The sequence below is a fragment of the Aptenodytes patagonicus genome, chromosome 3, assembly GCF_965638725.1.
Source record: "Aptenodytes patagonicus chromosome 3, bAptPat1.pri.cur, whole genome shotgun sequence".
Taxonomy (NCBI): Eukaryota; Metazoa; Chordata; class Aves; order Sphenisciformes; family Spheniscidae; genus Aptenodytes; species Aptenodytes patagonicus.
Window position 1 is genome coordinate 103,525,803 of NC_134951.1, and position 12,864 is coordinate 103,538,666.

General features: G+C 36.7%; 1 protein-coding gene across 3 annotated transcripts in view; it reads right to left on the reverse strand.

Moving 5' to 3' along the window:
- MTA3 (metastasis associated 1 family member 3) overlaps positions 1-12,864 on the reverse strand; it is a 145,362-nt gene that overhangs the window by 69,838 nt on the left and 62,660 nt on the right. For all 3 annotated transcript variants that reach the window (XM_076334458.1, XM_076334460.1, XM_076334459.1), the window contains exons 8-9: positions 8,006-8,105; positions 2,838-3,026 (exon numbers count right to left, since the gene is read on the reverse strand). In XM_076334458.1, the coding sequence (XP_076190573.1) occupies positions 2,838-3,026; positions 8,006-8,105 (289 nt within the window). The remainder of the gene's footprint in view (positions 1-2,837; positions 3,027-8,005; positions 8,106-12,864) is intronic.

Below are 12,864 nucleotides of genomic sequence, written 5' to 3' on the forward strand. Positions count from 1 at the left end.
GGTAATTTGATAATAAATGAGCTTCTCCTGTCTATTAAAAAAAGGTAAACTCCTTTACACCATTTAATTTATAATAATCGTCTTGCTTACTAATATTTAATGTTTATAGCTTAATGCTTGAGCTGCACGTTGAATGTCAAATAGTGCCAGTTCTTACTAATTGCTGGAAAAGTAAATGAACCTGCCCTTTAGAGAACTATCATGTAAGGGCTGCAATTGCAGCTGCCATGCCCTGCAAACCCGGGCCGATTCAGAAAAGGCAACTCCCCTGGCATATGACGACTCAAGCACTCAGGGTACTACATAACCCTTCTGCTTCAGGAGACTGCTACCAACCACTTTCCGCCATGCAACACGACAGTCTTGCCTGTACTGTAGCACCACTGCGTGACTGCTTAGGTTCGAGTTTAATCTCAGGCACCATAGGATTTAATTTTATCATTAGATCTCCTACGTGGACACTTGAACAAGTTAGCACGTACACTACCAGTGCGTTAGCTTCTTTGTCCATGATCTTACAAAGACATCTTTCTTACTTTTCAATGACTAGCCACTGAAGAGAGGGGTGGTAATAGATAAATGTATTCTCATAAAAAAAAAAGTCACTGCTTAAGTGCTACGTATTTATACCTACCTCACCTTGCAGAAACTTTTCATATATCCATGATCTAAGTCTTGAAGGACTATTTTAGATGATTACTTAAAACTAAATGTTTGTTTTCAAATCCCTGTACTTTTAGAATGCTACAAAGCAAGTGAGAATGCATAAATTTTACTCTAGAGAAATTAAGATATCCCACGATTACACAATGATTAATATAACTGAAACATTTCAAATTACATGGAATTAGATCGAGACTCTGTGCACTAAGTTACCAATACCATATAAATTGATATGTAAAATAGATGTTCTTCTAGTGATGTTTTAAAAATGACATGCCACTTTTCCAAAGGTAAAAAAAAAGTGACTAAGGATAGACAACATCCCTGTTCTAACTAAATGAGACTATAATTAATTAGTGCCCCACATCCATTTCTGCTGCACTCTGACTCATCATTAGTGTGCCCTGAGTAGGCTATGCAACCCTATCTCTAGATCTCTGCGTGTCTCTCGCTTTGGGAGGAGGGCAAGGGAAAATATTTGTGTTTTGGGAAGGAAGATTCAGTGAAAGAGGGAGGGTATCAGGACTCTACCTGAGATAAAAATTGAACATTTTAAAAAGCTTCTAGTAGACTCACTCAAATATCTACCATTTGAACATTACAAACGCATAAGCGATTCCTGCAGCACGTTACTCCACTGTATCACTTTAGTGTATGCATATCAACAGAATTACATGTAACATCACACAGAAATTATACAGAAAATAAAAATATTACATAAGTACCAGAGACAAGGCTTAGGTATACTTGGTCACAAATTGTGTTAGGACTCAACTTGTAAACAGCCAATAAATTCTGTAATATATGCTTTAGGCATTTTGAAAAGCCAAGTACTATGTATTAGGAAACACTTAGTTAGAAGACATAGCTACTGAACTAATGTACAATTACAGCTGAGGACCACTTATCTGTATGAGAAATAATAAGGAACTGTAGTTTACATTAAGATTTCCATTCTAACACTCCATAAAATATTCTTTTCCACTCATATTTTCTTGAACTTAACAGAGTTATTTCATCCATGATGCAATTTTCAACCTTATCTGATGGATACAGTGTACATTTTCTCCCTTAGGAATCTCAAAATTAAGCACGCAGATATAATACAGCTGTTAAAATGTCAGTTCTTCAGAAAAACAATAGTCTTCCCTTCCCACCTTCATTCAATTATCTGTTTCATTTCAGAACTGTGAAAGTGAAGAAGAGACAGCTTAGCTCAGTGCCAAGCCTCCTCCCACCGTCCCGTACTCTATCTTGGAAGGACTTCTACATTTACCATACAGTACCATTTTCCCCTCACAAAGATTATTAATAACATCTGCGAAGAAAAAAAAAAAATCTGAGCTCTCAGAGTCAAGCAGAATGAGATTGTTGTGAAAATGTTTCAATCGACTTCAGTCTTAAATAACGGAATTCCTTTGGCTCAAATCCTAACCTTTTCACAAAGCCCCATTTGAACTTAGCAGAACAAAGGAAATCTTTTTCCTTGAAAGAAAGAGACTCTCCAAGAAACGTGCAAAAAAATTTGCAGACAAATTACTAGCAATTCCAGCAATCAGTGTTACAATCAATTTCATTTCATTACTCTGCATTAGAATTCAGCTTTGCTGCCCTATAGTCTAATACTTCAGTACCAAGAACAGTGTAGTTAGAATATATTGGACAACATTTCCTTTACATTTCAGAAGTGCCAAAATACCTAATATGTCAAAATAACTCCCTGCAGTGCACTTTTAAAGCTATCTGAATATAAATTTCTCTCTGCTAGCCATAGAAGGAAACCCTAGCTTTCCAAAACCACTCAGGGAAGTCAGCCATGTAGCTGCTAATGAATTTCACTGGAAATCGTGGAAAAGTTCTAAAAAGCTGCTGGAACTTTTTCAGATGCTTGTAAAGTTATTTTAAAAATCCTTATCAAAACACATCAGCATACGAGACATCCTACCTGGTATTAAACCATTAAACAGATTATCTTCTGTGAACATCTTTCCAAAGAATGGTACTGAACAAGAAAGAATATTGACTTTCATCCAGATAAAATGTATATATCTGTTAATTACATGTATCAACTACACAGATTTCTCCTCTAGCTAATCTTCCAAACCTACAGAAAGCAGTTCCGCTCACCCATGCAAAAACATAGTAACAGAAAAGCGTACTAATTTCATACTTACAAAGTCTTGTCGAATGTCATTGAAGTCCTTGCCATACTTTTCCAACGCCTCTTCAAATAAACTAGCTTCCGATGCTGACCACTCTTCCATTTCGTCTCTACATAAGACAGGCCCTCCAAGTGGCACTAGAACACTGATGGCACTGCTCAAATCATAGTTGTGTTTATGCAGTGTATCCATTGCATGAAACTAGCAAGGAGAAGGAGAGAATAAAAACCATGTTTAAATAGACAGCAGTCCATTTCAGTTAACACAAATTCAATGTTGTTATTTTCTATAAGCCATGCAAGAATGCTCAACTAATGCTAAATTTAGAATCTATCTTGATATCATGGGTTTTCTGCTGTGGAAAATAAGGAAAATAAATTGTTTATTACTTAATTTGGGAAAGGAAATGCCTTAATAAAATGTTTACTAAAAATGGCATTAGTTTATTAGTTCCTGCAAATTACTAGCACACATTTCTAGAGAATCTTTAGTTGGTAGAAATTGGTTCCAAGTAACCCAGTAGAGACAGTGGTGTATATTGACTGAGGGGCCATTTTCAATTAACAGAAGCTCTAAACAGTAGCTAAATAGCTGTCGAGACATCTATGTGCTCAATATTCTCATTGCTGGGGAAGGAAGTCATTTATTGTTTTTGTTATCATCATACCGAAAAACAAGCGAGATTTTTGTCCCTTGCTAAACTCTGCTGTCAGAGATGAGTAAATGAGGTTTCTTTGGTTACTTCACTTTCCTTTATAAAAGAGGAAAATAGAAAACAAACAAGTTATAGCATTTCACTTTAGAGGTTAACACTGAATGCTCACAACACTAACCAATGATGGGGAATATGAACAGTAAGCAACTACATTATAAATCCACCCGCAGGGAAAACAAGCAACATACAAGAAGCCTTTCTGACTCAGCGTCCCAAAAGAGTCCATTCACCACAATCTTAAATTGTTCTGTTGAAAGGAGGTATTAGAGGTATAAAGCCCAATAATGTGTGTGACTGTGTAACATCAGTCTCCCACCTATTTGTCCCACCACAGCGATGAGCTGTAACTGCAGCATGCAATCTCTCACACAGCCCTAAACTCATCTTATGAGAGGGGGCACCCCGAACCTTTCAAGGAAGGAACACTCTTGCGTTATGTGTCAGTATAGCACTTACAGAGCCATTCCAGTTGAGCTTCTGCATACAAATGTACTGCAAATAATGCATTCTCCTTAGCTTTTGCCATCTCCTATGAGTGGCTAAAGTCTTTCTCCAGCTTTCAATATACCTCTTTGAAAGCTATCAAGCACAAGATTCTTGAGCTGTTTTGTCTGCAAGAAGTAATGTCACTATTATCCTACAATATGTCATTTTACTTACGATTCAAGTCGAATTCACCACCCTTGAGAAAAAGCCATTGTTAAAATTAAGTATTCTAATATGGAAATATGTAACATAATGTCTAAAATCCATAATCTTCAGATTAGATAATGTAAAATGAAAACACTGGTTTATTGCTTATCATTCAGGCAATGAGTAAACCAGGCCTAAAGATTGAACTCTTACAGTATATGTGTTACCAAGGTTTAAATCTTTGTTTAATTGCAGCCCCTGTGGAAAAGCAGTACATACCAGTCATTTTCCGAGCAGCTGCTAAATCTGGATCTATTCACTGATACCAACTTTCTTAAAAATGACCATAGAAGTGAATAAATCAGGATCTTGCTCTTGCCTTATGTTCATTTTTCCATCTATAGTAAACTTCTGATTCCATAAAGCTTTTGTTGATATTACTAAAGAAAAGATTCATAATGAACTCTGTGGATAAGTACTGTCTTCACTGAGCTGTTCTGTGACAGAAGACCACTGACAAGTTCCCACGATAACAACTGTTTGCCTTCTGCAGGTTTGTCAGCCTTCACCTGCAGTCAGATTCCCACACTGCAGTGAGTAAACTGTGCTAGCAAAAGCAAGAGCAGCCTGAAAACACTGCTAGAGCCCAAGTCAAAAAGTCATGGAGTATCTCCTTTTTATCTGCTTTACCCAAGGATGAGAGGACTGCAAGAAACAACTAGTGGGTACCTGATACCTAAAGGAGCAAGAGGCTGGGAAGACCTGGTGTTGCCTCTCCCAAATAGGAGCTTGAAGGACAGAGGAAGAACCACCCTTTCCTAAGAACTCTTGCTCAGAGCATACTGTCCAGCACAGACAAGGGGTCCCACCAGAGGGAAGGTATTAGCCACAGACAGAGGGAACTTCAAGTCCAAATTTAAGCAGGTAAAGGCAGAAAGTATCCACCAAAAGCAAAGGAAGGGCTGCATGAAGCTGGGAAGAAAGGGAATGACAGGGCATGCGGCAAACAAGCTGTAACATGCAGTTCCCCAACCAGCTGCAATTTCAGTACTCAGTTAAATCAACTAGACTGAACTGCCTCCAACAAAGCACTCAAACTGGAAAGGGAGTATGGATTCTATAATTCAATAATATTTTAAGCATGTTTATCTTAGGAGCCACACATATGGAAGTCTAATAAAAAAATCATTAAAAAGACATCATTCAAAATGCAAAGGAAAAACCTGTTCATACTTTTCATTTTGAAGAGACATCAAAAACTACATTTTACGTCCTTACAGTAAAGTAGCACGGGCTCTTCCAAACAAGCCCACCACAAAGAGCAAGCGATTCCATCAACCTGCTTTGCTTTAATGGCTCTCATCATCAGTGAATGCACTACGCAATGTTTAGGAATCTGAAACAGGAAGCCTTCCCAGTTTTGTTCTCTTCTCAGAGATCAATTTGCATTATAAAATAAAACACTGCCTCTGAGAAGGCCAGAAATGCAAGTTTCAGTTGGCTGTTTGTCTCACAAGTCTTTATCACTGTAAGAAAAGAACATGTACTATCATCTAAGAAGGTAAACACACATTGTTTCATGTCTTCCACTAGGGTTTTCTAAAAGCATTGGTAGTTTCCTGCCTTGTCTCATTACCTTCCCCATGTTTTCAAAATAAAGAAGCCTGAAAGTAGCCTCTCACTTGCTGTTAAGCTACAAGACCTCCCTAATGTGTACATCCACTGTGAATTTACTCATGTGTATAACCTACGCATTTATTGTATTTTTTCTTTTTAGTATCAGTCTGTTTACAGTCATCTCTAATTGAAACAGCTAATTAGGAATACTGGAAAGCCACAGGTGTGGTGTACAGAAATCCCACTAATAGCACTTCACATGCAAGGGTTATCTGCCTTGCATTAAGAATGCAGACCGTACAATTTTCTTAGTGTTAGGCACTTACATCCCTTCCAAGGCACCAATGAGATACACCGCAACTTCTGCAAACGTCTGTACTAACTGTAACTGCTGCTCAAAATATGCTCCCAATTAACATGGCAATGTCTGAAAGAGTAACTACTGTAATAACAAATATGTCTTTTCTTAACTTTGAAGGAAGTACGTTGCCAAAGAGCAAAAGAGAAGGGTTTTAAAAAGCTGAGGGTGTAGGAAAATGAGAACAGGCAGACACAGTAATTAAACCTGGGGTGGCTCCTCTGGTGCCTCATTATAAGATATGCCTTTCATTAAGTGCAATGGCACTCAAACACTAAGTGTATCCCTGTATCAGCAGCACCGCACATGTACTTTCAAACAAGAAGAAATTGCTGTAAGGATGAATCTATTCTATTAATCACTGAATACAGTAAGAAGGATGCGCAATGTGTGGGATTTATTAGCAATTCTTAATCCAATGAAATCTTAATAAAATGAAAAATGTTAAACTAAAGAACTATTTTGATGGAAAAAATAAAGCATTTAATGTGAACAAAATTGTGTTGGTAAGGTCGTACCAACAAGTATGAAACAGAAAACTCCTTTTGAGTATTACTGAAAACATTACAATTTGCCACTGCCTTTACTACGTTACCGTAGTCCAGACTAAATCAGTTTCCTGTTTAATAGCCTTTGAGCACACTGCAAAACATAAGAAATTAAATATTTTTCTCATCATACTAAGGAATATATTTTATCTGGAATGTAAGAACTGCCCTACTGAATCAGACCAGTCATCCATCTAGCCAAGCATTCTGACAGCTGCACCAAGGGATGTTACTTAGAGAGAATATGCAGGTAAGCCTAACCACAGTCTGAGGTCAATTCCCGTTTCATTCACCAGCATCCTCAAACCTTGGGAATTAGAAATGCTAGACGGTACACCTCTCCCTGTTCTCCTCGGTACCCATTTATGGAGCCATGGTCCATAATTTTTCTGACCCCTTTTACACCTGCTGATATTGCCTGTTCCCACAAAATTTTGTATAACTAAATTCCAGGGGCTCTCTAGCCACTTTATAAGGTAGTACCTTAACTATTTTAAACTGATCTGTTAGTTTCATCGAGCGTCCTCTAGTTCAAATACTCAAGTATCTGATGAATAGCAGATCTACTTTAGCCTTAACTATCACCTTCACGATTCTGTACACAAATACTTAAAATAATAAACAACAACCGCTGATGCCTTTGGAAATCTAAGTCTAACTTGATTCTACAAAACAGTAAGATTTTCTTGTTCTCACATAGTTTTCCTGGCACGCTTTTATTACTGTCTTGTACACATCTTGTCATCTCAGCTAATATGAAAATACAGAGACAAAACACTGGTCTGTAACTGATGTATTTTTAACTTTCTTTAAAAGATGCAGGTGTTTACATTACAGTGAATACTTTAACAGACTACGGAAACACCCTAAGGATATCCTAAGTAAAGTGTATTTCAAAAAGTTGCCTACAAAGTCAGATTGCTTAACCTTTAGAAAATTTACTGACACACATACCTAGTAAGTACAGAATATTACCTAAGTAATTTTCAATCAGCTTTATTACCACAAACTTTAAATCACACTATTGATCAATTATACTGAATGAATCCCTATACAATGTGTATTATCCACTCTGCTGTGCAAATTATCACATACAAAGATATTGTATTTAAACAGATTTCAGCTGAAGTCAAGTGATTTACAGTATGATTACAAGGGCAGCACCAATAAGCGTACAGAACCAATAAGCACCTTGAACGCAGGTATCTAAAGGAAAACAGATATCCGGAGGACAGGGACTCTGGAGTAATAGATAGTGTTGAATTCACAGATATAAAAAAAGTTGTAGGGTTTTTAAGAAGCCACCTACCAGCGTGATGTCTCGGGAAGCAGCAGCTGCACTCATGTGTAAACTAGGTTGCCTGACAGAACTACTGCAGTCCAATGCTCGAGCAAACGTGCCGACCGCACTACAACAGAGAAACAGTAGACAGTAAATGCACAGAAAGATGTAACCTCTTTTTTATTATCATATATATTATCTATGTCATATCTATAAAAGTGTCCTTTTAAAAATAAAAGTCACATATTGTTGCTCTTAAGATTTCAGATCTTTGCTAACAAAGGACAATTTGATAAATACAAGTCAACAAACACTGCAGTAAAAATTCTGACCTTCTCCCACAAAAGTAACAACCTACATGTAAGAACAACAGCACAGAAACAAAAGATACTCATAGAATTCTAATGTACCAAGTTTTTAATGTACCAATTTTTTATTAATGATGAAGTCAAAGATCTACTCAGTTTGGGTTTTACAACCGTGACTATTATTTTTAAAATTATAAAGCCACAACACTGTTTAACAAATTACAATACAATTAAAAAAGGGGGTTCACCATGTTCCCGTGAGGATATTAGTAACATTTTATTCACTTCAGTAATGCATGTCTACTACTTCCATTAGCGAGGCAAAGAAAGCGTATTAGCTTAGTCTAAGGTACCTCCAAAATCACATTTTTGTCACAGGTTTTAAGTAATAATGAAATAGATGGATCTCTCAGCCTACTTAATAAAAGCATTCTAGCATTATTGAAATGGACACGTTTTTCTCCAAACCTTTACCTTTTTTTTTTTTTTTCACTTTTGTTGACGAATTGTACGCGGCATTTATTATACGTACCAGAGAAACAAAAGATAATAAAGATGGAGAATTAGGGTGATATCGACTGCTCTAAACTGCGAACTTTTCTTGGAAGCACATCTATGTATCATGCACAGTGAAGGGAAAGATGCGCAAGAGAATTTGATTGGGCTCAGCGTATCATACAGGAAATGAGCAAAGATGCAGCGACACGTGAGAAAGATTATTCATTGATAGAAGAGAAGTTGCTCCAGTACCCTGAGTTGCCTAATGACTCCTGAGGCACATTGTGTTACTATGATATTAGGAAAAAAAAAATTATGACATGATAGAAGTCCTTCTAAATTCAAAGACCCAACTACTCAAGCTAACATTTTTTAATACAGCCTAAGCCTCTGGACTAAGGACTGGAGCCTCATCACCAATTACACTCCACACAAGTTGTAAGTGCAGAATTATACCAATGAGGAATGTCATTGACAGATCAACACACTGAAAGTGTCACATTACTGTGTACTATAAACCCGATATTCAACAATAAAATAATGTAATGTGCATCAAGAGTTTAACTCACTAAGGTGTATTATTGATTGTGGAGAAACTGGTAATAACACCTGTTATTGCAATTTTATCTTTAATCTCAAAACATTTAATACTGAATCCATGTTTCAGTACTTGCTGCCAAAAACTTCTAAGACAGTTAAGATTCAACAGCAGTGATTCCCACACTCCAGATATTAACTGCTTGAATTTCTAAAGGCTGTGGAATAAACAAGTTATATTCAAATGTTGTTCCACAACCTTTGCTCCCTCTTTGCAGAGATGGCAAATACATGACAAGAACACACACGCACATTTTCTTTTCTTTTTTAAAAAGTTTGGCAGTACATAAAACAGTATTTGCCCAAAAGTAAGTCCCAAGAATAAGGCTCTATTGTGAACACATTTCCTGATAGTCAGTCAACCCCTTTAAACATGTTGGCATTAGTAAGGGTTGTACCTAAACAGTCTTTCCTGTGATCTTTCTGTCGCTACTATTCAAACCAGTAAAGCAGCATGTGGCATGACTGTATTTCCCTTCTGCTGCTACCTACTAGCTTCTTATCTTCCTTTTGCATAATTAACACTATTTTCTTTTGACCATATTTCTAAAATAAAATCAGTGTGCTATGAAAATTACAAAGAGTATTGTCTTCGCAAGTCACCCTCTGGCACATCAAACTTTTTAGGCTGACTTCAGAGCCCAAGCATATGTGAATTATGTTGCCCAGTATGTAAAGTAAAAATTAAGACACAATATAAAGCTAGGTTTATTTCAAATAAGTGATAAAGAGGTAAGAATTGATGCACCAGCTGAGATCGCTCCCAGTGCTGTACCGAGTAGGTGAGGATCGCAACCGTCAGAGGAATGCTGCGTGGGAGCATGGAGCACCTGACTGCAAACCAAGTAAGACCCACCATAAAACGCAGGCAGTGTGCCATTTTGAGGGGGAGGACAGGGGTGTGGGTGTCTGTGGCTGTATGTTGAAATCATCATAACTTCCAGTTCACCGTTCCCTGGAAACTTCTGAACAACAGTGATTTTTTTCAGACAATCCAAATAAGTGTAGGAATTCTAGTTAAATAGTAACCAGTCTCAAAACTTAACAGTGATATACAATGCTCTGTATAATCTAGCCATGCAAACCAAATCCAAAAATAATTTTAGAAATCCTTAAAAATACCTTTTTATGTTTTTCCATTTAAAATACAGATATGAGGAACATATTGATACAAAGGTCAAACATTTCCTTTGTCATTTTTCCTTGCGTGATTTTTTTCTAATAATACCACCAAAAAATTATTTTTAAAATATTAAAAGGAAAGAAAAAAAAAACCAACTAACCAATGCTCATTGCCAGAAGACACACTATTGTCTTCACCTACCTCCTACCAAAATAAAACTCGGTATTAAGCCAACGCAGGCTGAACAGTCAGATCCTAATTACTAATATTTTTCTTTTAAACAGACTCTTTAATGTAAACGTTCCATTAATTTGGCAGAATCCAAATAATAACTGTAAATATTTAACTGAAACTATATTTAATTCAATAATAACAATAATAAACTCACGTAACAAAAAAAATATGCTCAGCAAGCTACTTACAAATTAGTTATTCAGCGAGTAATTAAAGTACCGAGACTTCAAACAGAAACCAACACTCCCCACACCTCCCAAAGTAAGCTAAAGCCAAAAGGCATACAGACACTGAATTACACAGGTGGCAGAGAGATGGACAAGAACAATAAACAATTGGTGGTATCGGCAGATAGATCACTTTGCACAGGCTGTATCAGCAAGCAGGTATAACAGCTTTAAGGGCTAGACCAAATGATCCAGTGTTCTCTTAATTAGGTTTTCCTTGTGTTAATTATCTTAAAAGACCAGAACCAAGAACGTTCTCTCAAGGACTTGTAACAGAGATTGCAGTTTACAACCGTACAAACATAAAACAAATCAAGATAATGCGGTGTCAGGATCTAAGACTATGGAATAAACCCGCAAATTCAGCAAAACTCAACAATATGTATGTCCAAAAAAATGTGACAGTGAACTCTCTAGGGATGCAGTAGCTCACCATCATTTTCTTGTGCCTGTATGCCCTACATTCAGGCAAAACTTCAGACTAGGTATTGAACACAGAAAATAACATTGCTCCAAATTTCTTATAACTCAAGTCTAAGTCATTAAAGGAAGTAATTGTTCAGATTTTTGCATAAGATTAGTATTAGTGGCAGCCAATGAAATTACGAAGTAGCAAACACAAGAGACTGTCATATCACATTTCTAAAGATTAAATTGCTCATCAGTAACCAGTTCTGAAAAGGGATGTTATTTACCAAAGAAAATCTGGAACCACTGCGATTATACATTAGGATAAAAATAGTCACTAGTCTCCCAGGTGGCAACAGCAGTCCGGCATCAAATCAGATCCAGAAAGTTCTGGATCCAGGCCCGTAACTCTCCATTTTCTTCTACCTCGTAGTCTCAAAAATCCAGCTGAGACAGAGATCCTTTTTAATCTGAGGATGTTTATTTTAAAATTGTTCATTTTTATACATTGTTTCTCTGTTTCAGTGATATGAGATGAGTAGTGGGTATACTCTGGACAAATCTGTTTGAAGTGAACCACCTCTGTGCATACATGAATCTGCAAATTCACAATTTTCCTCACATATTTGCAAACTAATGAATGAGACCTACACCTCACCTCAGAGTTAACACTTTTGAGGAAAATAAGTAAGTGGATCTTTGGCGGTTTCCTATGTATTAGGAAGCTTTTTGTTTTCCTTATTATTACATCAATGTTCCTGTTAACTATGAGCTGGAAACGGTCCTAAAAGATGACCTCTTAGACTGCTATCAATAACAGCATTTTACAAACAGCCAATTAATATCTGATTGCTCCTTAAGAGAGTCTCATGATGCTTAAAATCTTGGAAAGAAGAAAAAAAATACTTCTTCAGTGGAGATGTATGTCACCAGCACAATATTAATTAAAGTTGAAAAATACCCCTGAGATTTTTACTACTGGGTAATGCAAAATCTGTCATGAAGAACATACTCACAGCAAAATGATGCTGTTCCAGAAGACACATTTTCCTTGCATTTCTAAGTAACTGTCTGTACAGTGCTATGCTTCGTTATTATCACTTCAGATATCACTTTAGAGTGCAAAGGGAGATGACACGATAAACATGAAAAGTCACCTGCCACTATTCTTTCTCTGAAAGACTCTCAAAGTTAGAGTAGGGGGTGGCATTATATATAATGTCCCCTACGCACCACAACTAACCTTCAGTTTCATTACTAAATGAATAGAAATGGAACATATGTGAAATCTTTATTATTCAACAGAAATAGAACCTGATACATACAAGTAGTTTAGTTCACAGGATATGATTTAAGCGATCATCTGTACTCCATCCTGCTATTTCACAGTCACAGAAGAGCAGCTTTACAGCGCCCAAAAAGCAGGTCCATGAAAACGCTGCTGGAGGAATTTTTTCTTTATAATGCAATAGATCAAAATTCATTAAAAAA